Source organism: Pomacea canaliculata, linkage group LG11, assembly GCF_003073045.1.
Source record: "Pomacea canaliculata isolate SZHN2017 linkage group LG11, ASM307304v1, whole genome shotgun sequence".
NCBI classification, from domain to species: domain Eukaryota; kingdom Metazoa; phylum Mollusca; class Gastropoda; order Architaenioglossa; family Ampullariidae; genus Pomacea; species Pomacea canaliculata.
In genome coordinates, this window is record NC_037600.1 from 3,233,901 (window position 1) to 3,258,738 (window position 24,838).

Here is a 24,838-nt window from a genome sequence, read left to right on the forward strand (position 1 = left end):
GGTGTACGTGTATCCTCTTAAAGCGGTTTGGCTAACTGGGACTACTTTCTTAATTCTAGTTTTATGTTTCTGAGCCGCGATTATGTCATGTTTGGTGTATGTCTGCTCTTTAACTCAGATTTCAGCAACGGTAAACATGCTTTGGACCCTCTACCATCCATATATTTGCGTATCAGCAGTTAAAAGAGAAAACATTTTGGACTGTGATATGAAAACAATCTGCTGCTAGATATGAAATTTTTGAAACCCGATAGTTTTGTATTCTCCAGTTTTATGGCTTGAGAAGAGGTGTACATGAAAGCCGTGTCGAGTAATGGAAACACAATTTATTGAGTGAAACACTATAAACTGCGAGGTTATAAAATCAAGACAATATCGTTGGACCCTTTCATTCGCATTTCAGTTTTGCCAGAAAACGCTAAAAAACTAAAAAAATATTATGTCAGGGGTAATAAATTTAGTTTTTATCTTTGTAGGGCTGTTCGGTGTTGAATACTTATTCCTTTGATACTTTGGCTTGCACCTGCTGTACCAGATAAGTATCAGCTGTTTTCTTTTTAATAAGTTGCGAACAGTAGAAAGACTTATGAAACCGCTGACAGAGACATTCTGGACAGCTTTTATACATTTACAGAAAGATCTAGAATTGAAAAAAGACTAAAAGAAAGAAAAAAGAATTAAACTAACAAAGAAAGAAAAAGATCACAAGGACGACTAAAATAGAACCACCCAAACCCTGACCTCGGCTTCATACTTACAAAGGATAGAACACACTTTCAGAAAGCATTAAAATATTCAGGGAGCAATAAAGCGAGGGCAAGTCTTTGTCCTGGGGCAACAGGGAGGAACTCAAGGACAAGCTTCTTGTTTCCGAAGTTAAAAAGAGATGTCCAGACTCTGGTGATGTTGTTTTACCCCTGGAGTCGTAGTTGTACAGCGGTGGCAAAGATGTCCTCGGGTAAAGATGCATGAAATTGTAACCGTCGGGTCTGGATATCGTTTTATAACTTAAATAACAAGGTGCTTGTCCTTGAGTTTCTCATTTTGCCCTGGGGAAATGATTTACTATCACTTCATGACTGCGGTCCCTGGACAGAGGAACACATTTCATGACATGGATTGCCAAAAAAGCTACATTTTCAGTCAAGTGGAGAACTGGTCCTGAATAACTTTCAAACAAGATTGACAAACGAAGAATAAGCTGCCGAGACCTAAGTGGACAAAAATTTCTAAAGATAAAAATCGTTGAGCACAGACTTTGAAGAACATTCCAGAACAGATGTAAGGGACGCAGCAGAAATCCTAAATCAGTAGGAGAGTCAACGTAAACCAATGGACGAGAAAAAATAAGACCGAGCAGTCCCCTCCAGCCGGTTAATTATTGTATTCAAAATTAAATGCTCATTTAATATTTCAGTTCAGTGTACAAGGAGTGACACTGCTGTACAGTAACACTCCACAACAGCTTTGTCTGAGATCATCTGACTTTCTTTTCCGGATCCTCTGAACCTGTTGATGTCATGCGCCGTGTTTCGTGCAGCCTCCGGGGTTAAAGCCAGGTCAGGGTTAAACGGTCTCTAAATCATCTCTTTATGCCCCTAGACGCCATTCCCTCCACCACTACCCACCCAACGACCCACAAACGCACTGTCCTCACGGTATGCCACCAATGGCAAAGGAGCCACACAAAACAATCAACCACAAAGTAAACAGAAAAAAAATTCAGATCCGCAGGCCATTACAAACATTCGACAGTCTGGGTAGGCCTTCGATCCCGGTACTGAAAGGTCTGTAAATATTCATGACCTGCAACTAAGAAAGAACGATAATGTGCTACTTTCCCAGCCGACACCTCTCATCTTTACATCTGACAGTGGCGAGAACTAGATGGCTGGAGGGGTTAAGATCGAAATAGCTTCCAACAAATTCCTTGAAAGGAAGATCTGATTTTTTGATTTTATGATAAGAGGCGACAGCGGAGTCTACCTGGTGAAACCACGTTTTGATTGTATTGTCCATTTTTCAATCATCATTTAAGTATTATTGTAGTTGGAGTTCAAATGGCCGGAACAGGAGATCAGGTCTATAAAGGAATACAAACAGCGCAACAGATGAAAGTAACTACGTCCTTCCATTTTTTTTTTTTTTTTTTTACAATAGTATTTGGGGGAATGTCGGAATGAACACGAAGGAGGGATTTTTGTAAAGCGTGTGTTCTGGCTCTCAGAAATGTCCACATGTTACTTGTGTATCATCCCTCCAACAAATACTGCATATGTCTTTTATTCATCATGAACAAAAGAAAACAAACGTGGAAGTGTTTTAAAAGTTACCCCCAAATCTTTTAATGATTTGTAAACACTTAATACAACCTAAATAAGATTCGCAAGAGAGCTGGAAATATTTTTATCTGTGTCGAGACTGTTCAACTTCTCGTGAGTCCTGCTTTGGTTTGATTGGCAAGTGTAAGTGCAGGTCAACCATCGAGGTCAGAGCTCGAGACCCTGAAAAAAGTCTGATTTGTATGTGTGTGTGTGTTTTAGGAGTTCGTGCGTGCATGGAGAGAGATGACGAGTGGGAAAACTCGAGAAAATTGGTAAACAAAAACAGATAAAATGAAGAAGTGTTCTATTTCTTGGAAGGTTTAAACACAATATTTTTGGCGAAGACAGAAAATAGAATATTAAGGCGTAAATCAAAGAAAGCGAAGCAGCACGATCGCCACAAGGAGCAGAATAAGTTTTTGCTGGCACGAACCGACTGAATAAACCATGAAAAACTGTTTAGTCTGTTGTTTAGTCAGTTAATGTTGTGGGACTATCAAACAAATGCTCAGTCCTAGTATAGAAAGACAAAGAAACGATGAAGGTTTTTTTTTTAAAAAAATGAAGAAGATAAAGAATACAGCAAAAATACCGAGAGTCAAGCATCTGAAAGTCGTCAGACAGAATAAGACAAGTACTGTTGTCTTGGTGTGTCAGTTGACGGTGTATCAGGTCGACAGAAGTAAGAGAGGCTTCGCGTGAGACGATTAGATGTTATCGGATGAGGAGGAGATATTCATGACCGTATCCGTCACCTCGCTGTGGTAGAAGACCCCATCGTCGTCGAGCAGCTCTGTCACCTTTTTCACACGGCTCTCCGACCTTTGTGGGCTGACCCTGGCTGCGGCTGATGACGAACGTTGGTCCACGAACCTCTGTCTGGCAAGACTCTGTCGCTGTGGCACCTGGAGGGTGTTGTGAGGGGACGTCAGCCGCCGATTCGGGGAGGAAAGAGATGGGAAACTTCGGCGAATGGGTAAAGCAGAGAGATTCCTGGGAGAAGGTGACTTCACATTGCTCCGCCCAACAGGTGACCCGGATGTGGTCCAAACCGATGACCGCTTGAAGGTCCCGCCGCCAGCTGTGCTCAAATGCGACGCAGACAACGAGCTGACGTAACTGTTGCTGGTGCCGGACTCTTGCACGACCCCAGTCTGAGCAGAGAGGTCGGGGTACAACGAGTGCTGCTTGAAATAGAAAGTATCCGCGTCCCTAGAGGTCGCCATCTTCCCCATGTTATCCCTGGTGGTCATCATCCCGTGCATGCTGTAACGGTATCCCGGTGATAACGTCGAGCGACGCTTGGGGGCGCTGTAAGATAGCCTCTGAGAAACGCTCCCCCGGGCCGGTGACCAGCTCAGGTGCCGGGAGACCAGGCTGGGAGAGGATCGGAAGGTCTGACGCGACAGCCGCGGTTGCGTGGACTTGCGAACGAAGATGGAGGGCACGGTCATTGTCGGGAGGTCTGCGGAGTAATCGTCAGTGGAAGCACTGCTACCCGAGATGGAGTAAACAGGTTTGGCAGAGAGATTGCCCGGCGACAGTAGCTCCATTGTCGGACTCAAGAAACGCCGTGACCCCAGTGAACCCTGACGCCGCAGGTAGCTGAAACTATTCTGGTGGCCGGGAGACCACTGCCTAGCGTGGGAACGTCGCTTGGAGGCTCTGGGGCTCCTGTCGTCCGACGAGCTGCTGCTGCTGCTGCTGCTCTTGGAATCCTGATCTAAGTCGTTGTAGATGTTGTCTGGACCAGCGAAGCTTTGCCGCCACTCTCCAAGTCCATTCAATCCCTGAGGACTGGGCAAACGGCGAAGAAAAGAGAACGTTTGTTACAGCTGCGTCATCAACCCACCCAACACACACACACACATGTCTATTGTCGATATCATAAACAACTATCTGTTTGAAAGTAATATATAAAGCTGAGACAACGGGCTAGAGCACTGGCTGTGTGATACCCGTGTGGTGCGGCGTACTTCATCAAGAAGGTAGAGGAGACAAGAGACACAAATAAAGGTCCCGAGAAAAGTGCGATCCTGACTCCGAGTAGTACTATTTTTATATGTAAATAATTCTATCTTTTAACAGTTGCTTCCACATTCGAGGTTTTGATACTGTGAATGATATTGTGATGCTGTTGTTTTGTGTCGTTGTTTAAGACCAAGGCCCTACTGAACAAAGAACGTGTATGAATTCGCATTCACCTACCCAACCGCACTAATTAAACCAACCATAATTACTTATTTTTTACGGTGAAATTCCATTCCCCATTTTCTCATATCTCAACTATTTACTCACTAGCTACTGCGATAACTATCCAGACCAGCAGAAAAAACTCCACCAGGCTTATTCATGTTGGTGTAATCCCAGAGACACTTGTACAAGAACTTGTACTGCTCCTGTGACAGACAAACAAACACAAACTCCATAAACTCTTTGATTTCCATTTCTACTGCATTGAATTAAAGTATTTTCTCTTCTTTATGATCGTTAACACCTCCTCAATTCCAGAACTGACATCCACGTGCACCATGGCACAGTATTGTTATTGTTATGTATGTGTGTTGTTGTTGAAACGTGTTTTAAGCACACCTTGATGGTGTTGAAAGGCGCTACCGAAATTATTGTTGTTGTTGTTGTTGTTGTTGTTGTTGTTGTTGTCCTTTTAATATTAATATCATATTTAAAGTGGTTTTTTTAAAACTGTTGACTTCCTAAACAGAGATTGAAAATAATATGACGCTTAACCAAAAGAAATCAAAAAGATTCATTCATTCTATAAACTTATTTTGTAAATAGAACTTTCTATAGTAACTGAGCACATCTACCATATTTAAATTGGGATTAATAAAGTCGGTCATTGTCGTTGTCGTTGTCATTCTCGTTGTCGTTATCGTTGTCATCGTCTTTGGTGGTTACATAAACTCGTTGCCTCACGAAAGCGCCAATGATGTTGGAGGAACATTTGTGGAGTTTGCGAACTTGTCGGTACACGCTAACTTGTCCCTCCTCCCTCATGCGACGGATGATCAGCGCCAAGGCGACCACCACGCCACTTCCGCTGACGCCGTCTGCGCAGTGCAGCAGGACAGGAGTGGAGTCGAGACTGCACTGGTCCTGCCACATCTTGACCTGCAGCCGTCATGGCAAGCAGCAAGCACACACACACAAACACACACACAAACACACACACAAACACACACACAAACACACACACAAACACAAACACAAACACGTTACTTATTGAACTTCTTCAACTTATTGTAAACAGTATTTAACGACGGATACCGTCAGTCCACCGGTTTCCTAACAACGTAAGTACTACGTCGATGACATCATGTGATTTTTTTTTCGTCATTCTCTCCTCTCCTGCTTTATACGTAAGACTCTGGACAAGAAGACCACGTGACATGCAGTTACGTCACAGACCAGGTGCAGCATCTGCAGCAGTTTCTGCCTGCCGTGCTGGGAAGAGGCCTGGGTGCTCTTCTCCATCGTCTTTCGGAAGCATCCGGTCACTTGGCCCCAGTCGCGGAAGTGGAACTGTCTGATGCACCTGAGGGCAAAAGAGTGTTTAAAGAACGCCAGGTACAACATTTTTAGATGTCGTGACTTACCCATCGCCTGTTGACACTGTCTTTTAATGTGTCTTGGTTTTTTTTCTTGTTTGGGGGAGGGGGTTTGTTTGTTTTTGCTTTGTATTTTCTATTATTTGTGTTTTTTGTGTTCGTTTGTTTTGCTTTTTTTGTTTCTTTTGGGGTTTTTTATGGTTCTTGTATAATTTTTTTTTGGTAATACAAAAATGGTTCCCCGCTCTTGCCTTGAAGTCTCACCTAGAGAACTCGTGATCAGACACTTTACCTGGGATCTTCGTGTCTATGATATTTATGGACCAAGGTCAAAGTGCGGGTCAGGATTCCGTTTTGCGAGTTGCTGCCCACCAGTTCCACTATAAATGGCTCCCATTGCAGTGACCCAGACTTGGGCCAGTACAGCCCTTGCTGCCTTCGACTGTTCGTCGAACACTGAAACAAACAAGAATATAAGGCTATCATGGAACATAAACTTTAATCCTAGGGGTTCTACACCAAACGTACACGTAAGCTAAAGAGTCCAAATAGGTCTGCACCTTACCGACCAGCGAGTTCTTGTACACTTTACAAACTGTCACTGCTTCTCGACACCACCATACAACTTTCAGCGTTCTCAACATCACTATGACGTCACGGCTTACCACCGTCACGTCTTCGTCCAGCATGATGATGGCGGTGATGTTGTTGTCGTACACCAGCTGCCAAAAGTCGCACACCTCATACGGCGTGGAGTGGGGCTCAGCACGTAGTGATGGCGCCTGGGTAGCTGTCCACGAAGAAGGCGTTGCGTCTGGAGCCCAGGTTCCCTACCGGACCTCCTCGAGCTCCTCCAGCTCCTCGATGTCGATGTCGACGCGGTTGCCGTGCGGTTGATTGCTCGCACCGGGGGATGAGGTCTGGCACGTTCCTGCCGTCCTTACTCTGCAGGTCGTGAGTGCTCACCAGCCGCAGCAGGAGGAACTGGTCGCGGAGGTACGAGCGGCCGGTCACGGGGTTGCGCTTCACGAGCATCTGGTAACATTCACGGAAGTTGTCCCCCATGACAGTGTTCCCCGCGTGTTGGTGCTCGAAAACCGCATCGTAGAGAAAGACATATTGGTGAAAAGTCTGGATCATGTGGGGACGCTCGGCGCGCAGGGCGGACACGGTGTTGAACACGGATATCTGCAAACAAACACGAGCAGTATTTTGGAAGGACTACACGAGTGCTCTGCGAAAATCTCAGGAATCAGAGCACAAAGATTTGCTAAACAGTCACACAGCTTTCCAGTATATGAGAGTAATTTTCTCCTGTTTCCTAGTGCCAGGTGAGAATGCCGATATTTGAAGGCTCATATCTTGAAAATTAAGCATAATTATCTACTCATATTTGTGAATTATTATTTTAAAATAAAAATCCGACCATAAAGAAAGAAACGTTGCGCTCGTGTTGTCTTTTAAGTTCGCATTTCAATGTTTATTCTTTTGTTATAACTTTATCCCTTTCTGTAAGCCGCAGACAAGAAAGAACATCTCCGGGGCAAGCCCTAAGTGGCAAAAGATGCACCGTACACAAGCTATCACCTGGTAAATGTATGCCCAAACTAATTACAACCAAGGCAGTTAACTGTAACTAAAGCCTACACAAAGAACAGACTCTGTATGTGCCTGTAACCACAAGGTCGAGCAGATAACCCTTTACCTCCCCGTTTGAAGAGTACGTGGCGAGGAGCATGTCGAGGGCGACGAAGACAGCTGAGCGTCCAGAGCCGGTGTCGCAATGCACCAGGACCGGTCCTGTCGTCATCATGTACGTCTGCCGCACCCTATCGCGCAGCTCCAGGAGGGGTATGGGGTTGATGGGTACCCCCTTCTCGGGCCACCCAAGAAATGTGAAGTGGCGAACTTGTAGACTACGTTTGTTTCGTAATCGTGTCCGCTGAACGGAAAAAACCCGCTCCGTGAAGTCGGCGAACGGAAACTGGTCGACCAGGGAAATCTGTTTGATGAAACACAATGGCATCGGGTTTTTTTTTTTATTTCAGCCACTCAGGTAATGATTAATCAAACATGGCAGAAAACCATGTCAACCAGACAGCATGTAAAAATGTTTGTGAGGCAGACGGAGAATTTTTTGTTTTTCAATCAGAATGGATATCACGATCAAACACAGTAAAATAGCTTGCCACCAAGACACGGAGAAAAAATTTTTCAAATTAAGAGCACCATGCACAATTAGCTTAGAAGCGTGAGAAAAAAGCAGTGTACATGTATTTCTTCTCCGTTCCTTCATTCACCTTGAATTTTCCGAGCTTGATCTTGCCTATATCCGGCCAGTACTGATGACACTTGCGCGTGCCGTCCTCAATGGTCCTGGACAAAACGACGACGGTGGAGACGTTCTGGTGGTAGATGAGCCGCCACAAGTTCACTGACGATCCTTCGTCAAAGGGGCTCTGAGCCACAATGTAGTTGCCCCAAGTAGAGTCTTCGGATATGCTCCTCCGGAAGTTGCTGTAAACAGGAACTCGCAAAACTCGTTTTTGTGTTGGGAAAGCGAAAGACAACACAATCAACTAATTTATTCGAGCACTTTTCACATAATAAGACCATGGTAGTGAAGTTGTAGCAAGTGTTCAACAAGGTGAACGAAATAGATGACTAAGAAATACTCCAGTCGTGTGTAGAATAATTTTAATTCAGCTTCGGACGTGTACATGTATCCCACAAAAGCAAAGACGATCTTGTTAAGGAGGATTAATATGAAATAAAATCTTAGCAGCAACAACAAAAATTATAGAGCGATCAATCTCATTTTTATTTATTAGTCAACAAAATAAGTTAAGTAAATAAATAAAAGAGCAAAGTTAACCAGAAAATATAGAATCCAAGCAGAAAGTGATTGAGGTAAGGGGCTGGGCTCACTTGTTCATGTAGTTCCTCTGTCCCGTACACTCACGTTCCAGCACACACCGTGTAGCATCGAAGGGCAGAAGCTAGAGCTAAGTTGCGATCATAATGTCTCACCTGCGGTCATGGAAGGGTGTGATCGTGGTAGGGACTGGAACTCCGTACGGAAAGTAATTTCTCTCCCCCTTGCCCGAAATTTCTTGTGCCGGCAGCTCTATGAACTGATGATACAGACCACATTAAGCAAACAAACAGTTAAACAGGCTTAACCATCTACTTTTTATTAATTTAATGATCGTCATTACCATCAACATCATCTCAGCCGGATATTTGACAGTTAGTGGAAGCTATAACTATAGACCAGAATGAAGAACACTACCCGGTTCGATACCTGTATATCTCGTGAACCTTGGGGGACAGGCACGCGAAATGCCTCTACACTCGTCTCTCTCATCGGGGAGGGCTCTCCGATGTCCCTTAACGAATCTTATCCGTTGATTTCCTCGTCAATCGAAGGTGTTATCACACTTCAACTGAGACTGAAACTGTGTTCTACGACGTACCCCACTCCCTGCGACTCGTTCCCAGCATCTACACGTCCGTCTGATCGTGCGTTCGTTCAATCCATATACGAGACAGAAGCTCGGCACCAAGAGTATAGCTCTATTCGTTTCTCTCATGACAGTTTGCCATATCCACCTCTTCCAGCTGATTCAAGCTACCCGGATCTCTAGAGGGGTGGGGACGTGGTAAGGAAGTAAGGACTAGGAGAAACCCGAGATAAATCGGGTCTCATTACTCTCCAGCAACAGTACGTTCAATGGATTAAGAGAGTCATGCTGTTATAGCTGATCATATTACCTCGTACTCTCATAACTTTCTAAGTCGTTTTCTCTTTTGTGGAATGCGCCGGTTTATTTATTACCTGTAACTGATTGCTATGAAGAAGCGCAGGAGGAAGAAAGCTGGACTTCATACTGTGTAGTAGACACGATGAATTATTGACTATTACCTTTTCTATGACTATCTATCTATCTATTCCTCTTCGTGCATCAGGTTGCACATAAGGCCTCAACCAGAGTCCGCCACCGATGTCGATCGGCTGAAACCCGCTCTAGGTGACCCCATGTCCAGCCCTTTCCTTTCATCTCCCTTTCCACTGTTCTTCTCCAAGTTTCCTTTGGGCGGCCTCGTTTTCTTCGGCCGTCTGGAGTCCATCGTAGGGCGACTCTGGAAAGGTCTGCTGTCTGCTGGCGGAGCACATGTCCAATCCATCGCCAACGCCTTCGTTGAACCCCTGCGTGGTGATGGACTCGGTTTCAGTTCTTCGGTGGAGTTCTTCGTTGCTGATGGTGTTTGGCCAAAAGATGTTAAGTATGCGCCTGAGGCATCTGTTTTGGAAGACGTCAAGCTTGTTACTGATGGTTTTGGTCATCTTCCAGGATTCTGATCCGTAAAGGAGGGTGCTGATCACATTTGACTTGAAAGATTCTCAGTTTGATCTTCTGGCTGATGTTTTTTGCCTTCCATGTGCTCCTGAGTGAGGCGAAGGCCTGGCTGGCTTTCGCCAGTCGGGCTCGAATCTCCACCTCCGCATCCCCGGTGTTTGACATTTTGGACCAAGATAGGTGAAACTGTCAACTTCCTCAATCTCTTCTCCATTTAGTTTGATGCTGTCTTGGACTCTGGCGTTCACTCTCATACTTTTCGTTTTCTTTGTGCTGACCTTCAAGCCCAAGGGTTTCCAGCTGTTTCTGAGAAGGCCTTTGTTTATTCCTGCATGTCTTGGTGGCGGTGTGACAGCAGGGCAATGTCATCAGCAAAGTCCAAGTCTTCCAGCGTTGATGTTGCTGTCATAGTCATGGTCCATCTGATCCCTCTCCTCTCACTGTCGGTGGAAGTCTTCATGATCCAGTCCATGGCCAGGATGAAGAGGAACGGCGACAGAATGCAGCCCTGCTTCACCCCGGTACTGATGTTGAAGGGGTCTGTGAGCTCCGTGTCACAGACAACCTGGGATTTGAAATCGCTGTACAGCAATTGCAATGACCTGAACAAGTTTTGCAGGGACTCCGTAATGCCTCAGGATCTTCCATAAGGACTCGCGGTGGATGCTGTCAAAAGCCTTCTCCAGGTCGATGAAATTGATGTACAGCGGTGTGTTTCCATTCATTGCTCTGCTCCAGAATCTGTCGCAGAATGAAGATGTGTTCGGAGCAGGATCGCCCAGGACGAAATCCTGCTTGCTGTGGTCGATGTCTTTCTCAAGAGTTGCCGTCAGTCTTGACAAAAACAATCTTGCTGAAGACCTTGCTGGTGAGGGAGAAGTGTTATGCCCCTCCAATTATTGCAGTCTCCAAGATCTCCTTTCTTGGGTAACTTGAAGATGAGCCCTGTCTTCCAAGCAACAGGAGCTGCCCTGATTCCCAAACTTGCTTGAAGATTTCAGTCAGCTTGGGAGCTGTCACATTTATATCTGCTTTCAACATCTCTGCTGTTATTCCATCTGCCCCTGGTGCTTTGCCGCTCTTCATTGTCTTGACTGCTGCTGTCACTTCTTCCAGGCTTGGTGGGTCTGTGCAGATGTCAAAGTCTATAGCTGCTGGCTGGATGTCTGCAAGCTGAGGGGGATCTGGTCTGTTCAGAACCGACTCAAAATGTTCCTTCCAGCGCTGTAGTTTTCTGCCTCTCCCTCGATGACATTACCGTTCACGTCTTTCACTGGCACATCACTGTTCTTAAACCCGTGTTTAGCTGTTTGTTTATCTTGTACAGTGTCTTCAGGTCATTTTTACTTGCTGCATTTTCTGCTTCATCTGCCAGTTTCTCTATGTGGTCTCTTTTGTCGGTTCTTGCCATCCTCTTTACCTCTTTGTTAGTTTTGTATACCTTTGTCTGAGTTGTTCTTTCAGGCGTTCAGATCTGGTGCTGTTGATTCTTTGTTTGGCTGACTTTCTCTCTTCTATCTTCTTCCATGTCTCTTCTCTGATCCACTGTTCTTCTTTTTCCGTTGGAAGCCCAGTATTTTTCTCTCCTGATTCCTGTAAGACTCGATTGAAGTCGTCTAAGGTCATCTCTTGTTGGTCTCCTAGTGCTTGGAACCTGTTCTTTACTTCCATAGCAAAGGCCCTTTCGATGACTGGATTTTTCAGTTTGCCGGAGTCCACTCTCTGCTGACGTGGCCTGTTTCCTCGTGAATCGACGTAGCTTCAGGGAAACTGTGGCTATCACAAGAGTGTGGTCACTGGCAACGTCTGCTCCTCTGTAGGCTCTAACATCTTGAAGTGAGCTCCTCCATTTTCGGTTGATGATGACATGGTCTATCTGGTTCTTTGTGGTCCCATCTGGTGATGTCCATGTTGCCTTGTGGATGTCTTTGTGTGGGAAGAGTGTGCCACCAATCAGTAGGTTGTTTTCTATGACACCTAGGCCATATGCAGTGACTTTCTTTGACTTCGAAAAATGAAGAACTAACTCACTCATACAAACATACACACCTGCTCAGGTGGCAGGAGGTTTCTTCCCATCACGATGTGGCGCCGCTGTGACAGATTGTATGTTTCGCTCCATTTCCGCTCGTCCACCGCAGGCTGCAACTCTATCCCAGACAGGTGAGAGCGGAACGAGGCTGGGGAGACGTCGGCCGAGGCTCCGGAGGGGGGCATGTTGTAGGCATACTTGAACTCAGGCTCATGTAACTCAGTCAGTTGCCGCCTCCGGTGTTGCCAGCGCATGCAGCCGTCCCACAGGGACACGGTCAGTGCGAGGAAAAGGGCGGCAACCACGAAGAAGATGATGACGACGGCGTTGACAAAGCGGGCGTTGCGGGCATAGGCGTGGTACACGGTGATCTCCCGCGGCATCAGGACGGTCACGGGGTCGCTGGCAGCGAACTTGTTGGCGCCGTTCCAGAAGCTGTTGGCCACCAGGTACACGTTGTAGCGGCCGTCAGGCCTGAGGGCGCTGTTTTTGTAACCGCCGTACATGGCGTCGTCGCCAATGACGAAGACAGCCTCCCCCTTTATTCGTTCCGGCCCCAGGCGTGCCTGGATCCGACCGGGTGGAGGGTTCTGATCAACACCCCTTCTGTTTCTGAGAGGATCGCGACTCCAGAGTCTGGTGACGTTTCTGTTCATAACAACGTCGTTGTCGGCTTCGGCTTCGGTGTCGGTGTCGTTGGTTCTGCGAGTTGCACTCAGCAGCGATGGCTGTGTTGTTGTGGAATCGTTGAGTTGGGGAGAGGTAACACCTTTGGTGAGTTCTTCAAGTTTTAAACCTCCGTTTTCTTCTGTTGCGGCTGCTCCTGCTCCCTGATCACCTGAAGATAGCGCAGCGCCTCTCTCGGTGATTTCTGTGACAGCCGGATTTAACGGAGGCAAAAGCGATGGTATACTGGATGGTGAAGACACCTGCTGTTGTTCTCCGCGGAGTGAGAAGGAAATCGACCTCACCTGGACAGGTGACACAGGGGAATTCGAGGGGCTCTGCATCACAGTGGTTCTACCTGATCTTGTTTTTGCTGGAGATGTTTCCTTCTCCAAGATATTCGACTTCCCTGACGATGAGCTGTGCTCATCCTGAGTCGTCACGTTGCCTGCCATTTCAGAGTCGGAGATACCTGGGAGCAACATTTTAGCTAAGCCTGATACAAGAGTCGTGGCATTAGGAGAACCTACGGTCGCGGAGTTGTTGGCGGGAGGTTTAAATCCCGCTAGAGTTGTGGACGGCAAACCTGCCTTGGTCGCGAACTCCTCAGGTTTTATGCGCACTCCCCACTTTTGCACATCCGGCCGTCCCTTCTCGATCAGGAAAGGCAGAGTTGAAAGTCCCTCCTTGCCAACCTCGTCCAAGGTGTCTGTGGCATTCTTTCCAAGGATACTTTGCTCTCTGTTTGATGAACCGTTCAGCAGATTTTCCATTCCACTCCGCAGATTTTTCGTCTCAATCGGCATATGCTCCGTCCCATTCTGCACGTTTGTTGTACCGTTTTGCTGGTCTGCCACCCCGCTCTGTTCACTCTCTGTCGCGTTTCCGACCGGGAAGAATTTTGCTGCTGTAGGAAGGTAAGTGCCGTTTCTGTTCATCAGGCTGGTGAGAGACGAGGTGTTCCCACGAGACCTGACCACTTCTATCAGTTCACCTTGTCTTGGAAAGGTGCTTGACTGGCTGTCCGGAACAATGGCCGTCCGCTCGGTGCCGGGTTTCCCTTTCCGTACATAATACATGCCATCTTCGTCACCATCCACAATTCCTCTGGGACTTCGTGGGAAACCGGCATCGACCTTCTCCTTCTCAGACAGCTCGGCCACTTCCACGTAAATGTCGTATGCCGTGACAGGGCCGCGAGAGCTGGTCACTGGTCTAATGCTGATCACTACCGTGGTCAAGCTACGCGATACCACCTGTACAGAAGTCAGACAGGTCAATGGGTTAAAACTTTGTATTTCATTTTATTTTTATCGTTTCTTTAGTTTTAGGTAAAAATTCCATTTTCTTTTAATTAGTTGATATTTTGTCGCGTATTTGTAACTTTGTCAACAAAAGAAGAAAAGAAATAAACGTAACGAACAATTGAGAGAGTCGCACAGCCAGGACTTACCTTGGGGGTCGCGGGTTTCTCTGGTTTGTCATGGTCGGTGGTGAAGACGGCAGTGATGGGCACACTGTCGTCACCTGTCAAGCTGCGGCTTGACAGTCCCAGGACGTAGCTCCGGCCTGCCTGTAGACCGCACACCATCGCAGAGCGCGCAGTGGGGCCTGGGGCCAAAGGAAGAGGTTCCATACCCTGGGAGTAAGTCTGGCCCGTCAGGTCAAAGATCTGTGTACAAGTCAAGTGAAAGCAGCTTCTTTCAACATCTCGTTTCCCCGAGCAAAACATTAGTGCTTTTAACATATCTTCCATACCACTCCACTTCAACCACTGAGACGTGCCACCCGGTCTTTATTCATCACAGTCAAGATCAAAAGATCGCACTAAATCCTTTTTAACACACGTCCATAGACTTAAACTGCGATCAAGATCTGCTTAAGACTGAAATGATGGACCTGGATGCGATAATCTGCATTCCTTCACAGATCTTTTTAAGGCTAGAAGACTCTCAATGTAGGGGAAGTAACTACGGCTATACAAAGAGGTGGGAAAAGGATTCTCTCCCTTTGACTGACAACAAATCTCGCCTAACTAAGCATTCAAATTACAAATTACCATCTCTGTTTATCCTGATTGGAAATTATTACTTAGCAAGAGCGCTCAGATCAAAGAAAATCCGAACAAGAGCTAGTTACAAGACAAGAATAAGGCAAGTGACGTATCCTAGCGCCTATTCTTGCATCTAAAACCACTCGTAGAGAACAAAAAAAATTATAGTTTTTTCAGATTAAGAATGACTTCGTTGGTTAGTTGCACATTTTAAACTTACTTTTTACTGAAATATTATAAATATAATTACCTAATCCGCAAAAAGCAGTCGTAACAGAACAGGAGTACGAGAAATCTGGCTACAGTGCATTCACAGACCGTCAAATTGATACGCAAAAAGATTTTTTTTCTTTCTTTTTATAAATACCGGTGTTTATACCACTGTCTGCAGTCTGTCTTCAAGCATTGTTGTTGTTGTTAAAGAAGAGTTCAGATGTCCACCACGAATGTCCACTACACATCCGACGCACTAAAAAAAAAACACCTGTTCCACGAACATTAACAAGAAACAAAAGTCGCACTCTTCCTCTTCATCCTGTTTGCAGTGTGCTTCAAATATTTTGTCCAAAGACATTGAGAAAGATGTAGCAAAGAAGACACTGAATCCACGATAAAAACTGCGGTAATGACAAAGTCCCCCACCTGCCCTCATCTCTTTCTGTCTCTTTCTCTGTCTTATGATACGCTCTCAAATTATCACATTGTCAAAATTTGTTCTGCTTCAAAATGTCAAAGATGTTTCTGCGCATTCTTTTATCATTTGAGGCTAACAGTAACATTTGATAACAAAAATAATAAACATCCCAAACAAAGACGCTACGGAGCGACTTATACGAGCCAAACAAAACCTAGACAATTGCAATGATAACACTGTCATTGAGGTGTGCAGTGTGTTGTCATCAAAAGAGTGATTGAAAATGATATAAGACTAAAAGAGATGTTTGTGTATAAAATGGTGTGAGCATCGTGGATATTTTATAAACCTGTCATTAAAAAATATCTGGAGTCTTAGGGTACTAATTTTGTAAGGGAGCGCATCATCATCATCATCATCATCATCATCCATCATCATCATCATCATCCATCATTATTATTATATGGAGCGTTTTATTAAATAAAGTGTGGTTGCATGAAAATGATAGCTAGACAGAGGGAGGTGGAACCAGAGAGGAGTCACGTGACAAGAGTGTTCACCCGAAATCCCTGGATGGGCGCGGAGCTGAGTCCGCCTACCGGAGAGTCCCATGCCATGCCCACACAGTCAACGCTTGAGCTCGTCTGCCGCAGGTTGGACGGACGAGGAGGAAGAGAGCGAGGAAAGCGCCCTCTACCGTCGACGACAAAAGCTGCAGAGAGGCACAGTGGGTCGTGATTTTTTTGTAAATTAATAAGGACACGGCAAAGGTATATGTGGGTGCGTCAAGAAGGGAATCCCTCCCATACAAAGCCCAACAGCTTTTGCCCAGTCGGAGATATTAATCACTAACTAGATCCTTCATGTCACCAAGATGATGCTACATCATTGATTGTATTAAAGCTTAAAGCTTCTAGAACATTTTTTAAAAGAAATCTAAATCTATTTTCTTTCTTATCTCGATTTTCCCGTTCAATATTTAACTTTTTCTGCAATATTTTATGTGTAACATGTTTTTATTCTATTGGTTCTGTTTGATATGGAATGAATTGCCCTCCTGGCACCCTACAAATATCGACATAGTAATGAAAGGCACGACCACATATTTCTAATGAACTGCTGATGACTCGGATGACGTGACAAGTGGTCGTATCTGTGGCTGGTGCCATGTACTCAGCCTACCTGGTATTTCTGAATGGAGTGAACAGAGGAAGGAGTGATAGACTGCTCTCCACCCATGAACATGCGACACTAAAAGCGGTGGAGTGAGCGTGTGTGGGTTGGGAACAATAGTCCGGGTATCATGAGCGGGTATGTACAGGTAAACAGGCATTATCGTGCGGTAATCTATGCGACACTTTAGACAACGTTCCTGAAAGACTGGTGACGCTGTCTTTTTACACTTTATGTGTCCGTGAGTGTGCCTGTAGATTATAAATTTTTTTTTTCTAAACCGTTATCTTAAGAAGCAAACGTTGTGGAACTATTGGTCTGCGTGACACACTTTATATTAAAGGGAAAGAACTTGCTGGGGAAAAATCTACAATGAAGAACCTGTATTGGAGTTGCTTCCCTTTCTTGTCTGCGCGATGTCATCCTGACATTTGGACAAGTCTGAAATCCTAAATGATTTCAATACAAGGTTCACAGAATGCGATCTGACCTAGAGTCAGCGCCGATCTGTGACGTCACAGAAGGTTAACAAACTCGACCTTGCCTTTGCGTGACACGTGACGTTTCGCGACAATAACCACGCTCGACCTGTCACCTAAGTCACACGACACGGACCAAAGTCGTCCTGACCTCGCATTTGAGATGTTGCAGTGGTGGTGAGGTTGGCGCACTCGCTGAAGGGTCCCTGTCCTGCGGGGTTGACGTAGCGGACTCGCAGGCAGTAACGGGTAGCGGGCTGGAGGTTGTAAAAGGTCACCTCCTGGCTGCTGGAGTAGAAGGCGAGGGGTAGAGATAAGCTGTTGTCCACCTCCCTCAGTTCCAGCTCGAAGTAGACCAGGACCCCGCCTCGCGTGGGGCAGGACGGCTTGAGCCAGCTGGCGGACGCCGAGGTGGAGGAGATGTTGAAGATGGTCAGCGTCTGGACAGGACCTGTTGGCGCTGTAGGAAGATCAGTGTCACGTCAGCCAGGCTAGTGCTGGGTGGAGGCTGGGGGTACCAGCGTAAGTACTAAACAACGGAGATAGTTTAGGGAGGTATCAAGATAAAAGTCTTGCTGATCATCAAGATGGCCAGACGGTGCTGAAAGAAGTGGCTGCTTATTGCGATTTAGCGTTGAACAGAGATGAGCGATTGTGAACCATTGTACAATTTAGTAGGGAGGTATAGAGATAAAACCTTATTAACCATTACTATAGCTTATTTATGGAGGTGCTGAGCTAGTTTGCTTTTTTCTCTTTTTTTAAATCTTTTTGTTTTTGTTTTGTTTTTGGTTGTTTTTTTTTTTGTTTTTTTTTTGTTTTTTGTTTTTTTTGGTTCTGGTTTTTAGGCCTGGAATCTATTTATATTATCAGTTTCAAAGAAACAGTGCACAACACGAGTTTATAATCTTTTTAAGTATTTATATTTCTAATATGTGACCCTCCTCATATTATGATAAAACTGCTTTAAGCCAGACTCGTCCCCGTCATCACATTTTTTTTTCTCTATTTTCTTTTTTTTTTTTTTTTTTTTGGTATGAGTTTGTGCAACGCATCTAAATGGCATTAAGAGTAATGATTGGGAAAAAATTCTAAATTTGCTTTTTAGAACAGTTTCAAGTTTCAGAACATGTTGTGCAACTTGTCTACTAGCTCTTGTGCCTGTCATCTGGCTTTTAATAAAGCGAGATGACAAACAAGACAGCGCAGACTCACGCGCTGATGAGGTGGCGAAAGTGCCCTCCGTGACCTCCTCCTCTTCCGGTAGGGATGGGGAGGCGGCCCGCAGGTTGAAGTGATAGGTGTGCACGGCTCCAGGTTGTGCAGCATCAGTCTGCTCCTGCTGCCCTTCAGCTCACGACGTAACTTTGCCCTTGTCCTGCTGCACGGCAAGGCAGTCGCCACTTGAATCACCTGGTAGGAGTAGGTCACGTACAGGCTGTCCAGCAGGCTGGGGTCACTGACAGACCAGGTGACCTCCACTCGCGAGCGCTCCGCACGTTGTGATGCACGTTCTGAATACCTTGCTCTGGAAAACTGAATGCCACAAAGCGACTTCTCACGCAAAAGTCGCAACATCCTCCCACCCCCCTCCATCACCGTAGGACAAACATTTTAAGATGTGATATGACAGGCGCGTGTTATTCTTGACCCTAGGAGAGCTACGTCATGTACAGCATAGCTAATTAATGATTGGTTTAATGACTAGTCTATACACAGGTCAGTAGCAGCTACTGTGAAGCTCGGTGCTGACCTTTGGTAAAACTCTCGGGGTTACAGAAACTGGTTGCCGTCTTTGCTCATTTTTTCTCTCTCTCTCTCTCTTTTTTTTTTTTTTTTTTTTTTTCAAGATCTTATCTACATTTTCTTCAAATCGACAATCTTTGTATTAATATTTTATATTTTTTTACCATATAGAACACAGCTGCAAGTAGAGGAAAACTCACCCTTCTGTGATGGAACAGTCGATATGTTTGCTGAAAATTGATCAGTGCCTGTAATTAAAATAAGAATTATAAGCTTTATAAAAATTGTGAAGTAATGCATTACACTCAAATCATGTTACTTTCAACATATAAAAGCGTCAAGTGACGGAACTATTGGTATGACACCAGAAATAGATTATTTTCAGTGAAGAAGGTCTGAATGGCTTTTTCCCGCCTGTTGAAGAGGCCATATAATCAACCTGTCAGATAGACAAATCTCACAACTCTAACTCTAGCTCTAGTTCATCTCATTCTCTCGCCCTTCTGCGGTCGTTGGCTAAGAAAGAGGTTGTTATGACCGGGATGGGAGTTCCCACCCTAGCTAGCCAATAAGAAAAAAGCGGTCGTTGTTAATCTGGGTATGGACCAATCTGTCTTGATAAAACTTTGTCGCAGCTTCACCTTCACGTCCTGTCAGCGGGTTTGTACACCAGATGGTCCTCAAACGCTTCTCTAAGTGGGTGAAAGAACTGAAAAAATCGTCAGCCCTGGTTCTAATCATGTTGCGACCTACCCCCCTACCCTTTATGGAAGCAAATACCCATAGTCAAGGGGCTAGAGCACCCTCGTCAGAAGCTGGATAGGCAACTTCTAAACAGTTCCTTATTAGTATGGCGTAGCATGCAGGTCACACTTGCTCCAGCTGTGAAGTGGTTGAAGAGACAGAAGATGAACAACGCCCACACACACAAACAAGCTGGCCTCGAGATGAGCGCGGGTTCAAAAATCTCACTCAACGACAAAAACGACTAAATTTACGTTTTGTCATTCACCCATTTCTAACTCTAGAGTGCCATCGTTACTAACTTTATTATCTGGTTTTTCTTTTATTTATTGATTCCTTACCCTTTACCGTTGCCATCAGCCGTGAGGATGACGTGTGAAAGAGGTGGACGTGGAAAGAAGAACGTTCTGGATGCTCGGGGACCTTACCTGTGCAGGGGACGATAAAGTCGGTCTCAATCCCCGGGCTGGCGAGGGCAGACAGTTTCCCGTAGTCGTCGTAGAAGGCGTCCACCCGGAACTTGTAGGCGCGTGGGTGGGACAAGGAGGGCAAAGGCACGTCGGCAGTGTACTCGGTCACGCCCTCCCGCTGCTGACGACGGGTGACCTCTTCCCACGAGCCCTGACCTTCGCGGCCACTGGTCATCTTGTACAGGCGGTACTCCAGCACCGGGTAGTCGCCGTAGTCCAACGTCGGCTCCACTGGTGCCACTGCACCCGGACCGCCGTGCAGGAGGAACTGACCACCCGGGGTGGCTGTGTAGCTTGGGGAGGCCTGCACCAACAGGAAAAACACAAGATGATACAGTGTCTGGCTCAACTTCTTGTTCTCAAACTCATCTTCCCTCATCCTTTCCGCCATCTGCTTCTTCCCACAGTTTTCACTCTAGCAGCATAATACAATGTTTACAATGGGTTCAAACTGACCCCATGGTATTGTCAAAGTAACTGTTTTCATTGCACCACAGCAGGTTGAAATGTGTCGTGTCCGTTCATGTTGCAACAAAATTTATTTTTATTCACTCTAAGAACCAGTTCAACTTTAAGGACGACTCACGTTTACTGCATCCTGCACCTGCCCAGTCCGGGTGGCAGCGCAGACTACTGCACACACCCTGCACCTTTTCACACGTGTCGTCATCCGGACAGTGACACGTCATCATGCAGTCCAGCCCGTACATATTAGGAGGGCACACTGTCAGAGACGTACAGGCTTTCGCATGTATATATATACACACATGTATCTAAATCGCATATATAGATATCTTATCTTAATTGTATTTTAATCGCATATGTATACACAAATATACATAAGCACACACACAAGCATTCGCACGATTTCATATTTTATAATTGTGTTTGTCGCCTTCTCCCACCCCTCCTACCTCAGCCCACCTTCCCACCTCTCCACCCTGGTCCGTTACTAACTAACCCACCGTTCCTGCGGACTGACCATCTAGGCACAGTGGAGGGTTGAGGTAGCCATATGCACACTTGCCGTGACACAGCTTTTGCTCGGGGTCACAGTCCTCGACCCGAAGGCAGTTACATCCCTGTCCTGAAAGATAAAAACAGATTTCCTTCTTCGCGTCGTTTTAACCCGAAGACAAGCGTAATCTTGCTGTGGTGCAGAAGCTTGTATTTAGGGAGGGGTGAGAGATTTGTGGTTTTGAGAGGTAGTGACGTCAGGGGATCCTTGATATCACCACGACGACCCAGCCTCATGTCAATAAAACTCTCAATGATAACTCGTTTCGTTTATGGCACTGAACTTACCTCCCCTGTAATACAGTATCATAGGTATAACGCATAATATTTATGGTCTTACTTATCTTTTATGATCTAATCTTTCCTCGTTCTGAGTATCACATTACCCTGCTGATAGCTACTAGCATCTGATTTGCTTTTCATGTCCAGCAGGGATCTGCACGACATTACTCTACACCAGGGGTCTCAAACTCATATTAGCATGTGGGCCGCAGTGGAAAGTAACAGCCAGTCAGCGGGCCGCACCACGAAAAGAAAATGTTTTTTCATTAAATTTTACGAACACTACTGTCACGCAGTTAAATGCTAAAATAAAGTTTTTATAATTATTAATTACATTAGTGTAGTTATTACATGCACAGCAGTTTAGTTTATTAAAATAAGTTGACGTGTCTCTGCACTCAATAACGGGGGTAATTTTCACTGCGGGAGTTAATCACCAAGCACAACATACATATACACCGCGGACGTGGCCGAGGGCCGCACAAAAATGTTTCGCGGGCCGCATTCGGCCCGCGGGCCGCGTGTTTGAGACCCCTGCTCTACACAGTAGACTGGGAACTTCTGGATGTCACACAGGGAGGTGATCTACCTTTCTATCATCATCGTCATCGTCGTCGTCATCGTCATCGTAGTCGTCGTCTGCAGTCTATGTGGTTTATCTGTATTCAGAGCAGATCTAAAATTAAATGAGCATATTTATTTGTTACAAGAAAGATAAGCTCAGCTCGTCCTACTGACTTTTATACAAATGGATACATCATGCTTCTTGCCGTGAGAATAGGTTAGATCGTAGAGTAGCAATCTCGTAATCGCTGCGCAGAAATATATGCAGCAAGTATATGACAATCAGATAATTAATAATACTACTAATAATGATAACAATATCAACAATAACCACAATAACAACAACAAAAGTCGGTATAGCGCCTTATACCTACTCTAAGGCAAGCTCAAGGCACTTCACAAAAAAGTAAAATAAATAAAATAAATTCGTGGTAACTCACATTTCTCAGAAAACAAAGCGCTTTATTTTTCCGTCTGACATAAAAAATTTTCAGTGCTGTCTCGTAGGCTACAAAACTCCACAAGAAAATAATTGATTCGGTATTTTTAAAATCAAAATCAAATCAAAATCAAAACAGACTTTATTGTCAAGACAAAAGGCACAAGACCTCGTGCCAATCCCATTTTGCACACACACAATACACATGCACATACACATACACATACACATACACATACACATACACATACACATACACATACACATGCACATACAACTAGTAATTTTTATATCCTGTGTTCTAAATCTAAATCTACATAAGTCAAAAGCTTTAGACATCAGTACAGCGCCATGTTTTCTCCGCACAAAAATAATCTACGCTTTTTTGTAAGAAAACCTGGGAAAAAGAATTAAACAGACATACCAGTCACTCTGTCTGCTGTTTTCAAAAGCAATCCCAAACAAAGGACGAGAAAAGATGAAGATGCAAGTCTCACGAGTAATGACATTGATGTAAGTCAGGCAGCCATTACGATCTCGACTCCATGACAACAGACTTCTGACGCACGCGTCATCGTGACGTCACAGTTTGCGCGTGCCGACCTCAGTTTAGTTTACATGTAAACATTCGTATTTTTGGAAATGTTGACGGTGTTCGGCTTGTAGCAAATTCGTAAATTTCATGAATTGTTTGCTGGATATGATTTTCGGTCAAAGAAATTTTTTTATGATTTTTTTTTTCTTTTTTTTTTTTTCTCCTGTTCGGAAAAGATGGATCCTTATTTTACCCCTTGCAATGCCTTTAGTTTCAATTTTTGAGAGTACACTTCTTCTTATTGTAATAATTTTTAGTAACATTTTACCGTAAGATTACAGAAGTAGCGCCACTTAGTCTAAATCTTTCGACACATCTTACATCTGTAGGATCAGTTCGTGTAGCAGTGCGTACACCATGATTCATCCAAGGGTTGAGATGTGATTTTTATGAGATTTTCTATTTCAGTTCTCACTTACTCCCTTCCTCCTCCACCCAAGCGCAACTGCAAGTCTGCCCACCCTCCGATCCTGTCTTTCAGTTTGAGGAAATCTCACCTAGGTCAGTCCAGATAACGAACCCTGACAATGTAATCCAGAATGAATGTCAAGAAATTATATATTTTATCCGTCATAAGAACTACAAATAGTAGATGAAAATAACTCTTTTTGTAAAGACTTCCTCGTTCATCATGTCATCGTCTTTCGACAAATCCCCTGTATGGTAGGAACTGTTAAATGTCTAGTGAGGTGCAATTATTTTTATTATTATTTTTTTTTTACTTGATATCCCAAGTTTGAGCTCTGGAGAAGTGGATTTTTTTCAGGCGTATACTGAGAAATTGGAAGAGAGAGCAGTCACCGAGATTTGTAGAAAATAGTATCTTGCGTTGGACCCAGTCGTTAGAAAAAGCTCCGCCCTACTAGAACTTTAAAACACTTACAGCCAATACCAAGTCGCCCACGCTATTTGACCTGGAGTAGTTGTAAATACTTGTCGTTGCAGATGACTATACTGAAGTTATAAAACCAAGTATCGTTTCACCAGGTTCAAGTGCTGTTGACGGAAATGAAGAAAATCGTAAATGAAAGATAACCATGTCGTTAATGACACTTTTATTAAGCATCTTAAGGGTTATCTTTTTTTAACCATTCTCCTCCACAACGCTTTTCTCGTAAAGCTTTCTGTTTCTGGAACGAATGGTGGTCAGAGAAAAGGGAATATTCCGGTTTCTGATTACACACACGCCGTTATGTCATATTGGAATATAACACTGCGACTGTACAAAACTCTGCATCAATTTTATAAATTCACTCACTCACTCACTCACTCACTCACTCACTCACTCACTCACTCACTCACTCACTCACTCACTCACATCATACTCTCACTCACTCACCTCACACTCACACTCACACTCACACTCACACTCACACTCACACTCACACTCACACTCACACTCACACTCACACTCACACTCACACTCACACTCACACTCACACTCACACTCACACTCACTCACTGTCACAAACGGACAATAATCTTCATGGGGTGAACACTGTTGAATGTCCAGGATGAAGGGAAAATAATCCCCCAGAGCTTGGACAAAAAATATTTTTGTACATCTGAGTTTTACTCAACTATAGCAAACAATTGTGTTCTAATAATACATCTGTAAACGATAATTTTAAAAACTTTTTTAATATTTATTTTGTTGGATATTTTCCTGATGGTTTAGTTGTGTAGCCAT

The 24,838-nt window shown here is 44.7% G+C and overlaps 2 protein-coding genes across 2 annotated transcripts; both read right to left on the reverse strand.

Annotated features, from left to right (window-relative positions):
- Positions 1-1,761: 1,761 nt before the first annotated feature.
- On the reverse strand, positions 1,762-8,829 carry LOC112575655. Its single transcript, XM_025257632.1, has 9 exons — positions 8,822-8,829; positions 8,194-8,410; positions 6,860-7,081; positions 6,559-6,723; positions 6,186-6,349; positions 5,754-5,880; positions 5,262-5,456; positions 4,623-4,723; positions 1,762-4,121 (listed from the first exon to the last, which is right to left on the reverse strand). Exons 1-9 carry the CDS (start codon positions 8,827-8,829, stop codon positions 3,032-3,034), a joined length of 2,289 nt encoding a protein of 762 aa, XP_025113417.1. The 3' UTR covers positions 1,762-3,031.
- LOC112575327 lies at positions 8,276-23,128 on the reverse strand. The gene is made up of 12 exons (XM_025257098.1): positions 22,978-23,128; positions 21,234-21,338; positions 20,838-20,975; positions 20,210-20,555; positions 19,238-19,285; positions 18,507-18,827; positions 17,443-17,751; positions 16,200-16,351; positions 14,406-14,624; positions 12,304-14,208; positions 8,822-9,027; positions 8,276-8,410 (listed from the first exon to the last, which is right to left on the reverse strand). Exons 7-11 carry the CDS (start codon positions 17,447-17,449, stop codon positions 8,920-8,922), a joined length of 2,391 nt encoding a protein of 796 aa, XP_025112883.1. The 5' UTR covers positions 17,450-17,751; positions 18,507-18,827; positions 19,238-19,285; positions 20,210-20,555; positions 20,838-20,975; positions 21,234-21,338; positions 22,978-23,128; the 3' UTR covers positions 8,276-8,410; positions 8,822-8,919.
- Between the last annotated feature and the right edge of the window lie 1,710 nt (positions 23,129-24,838).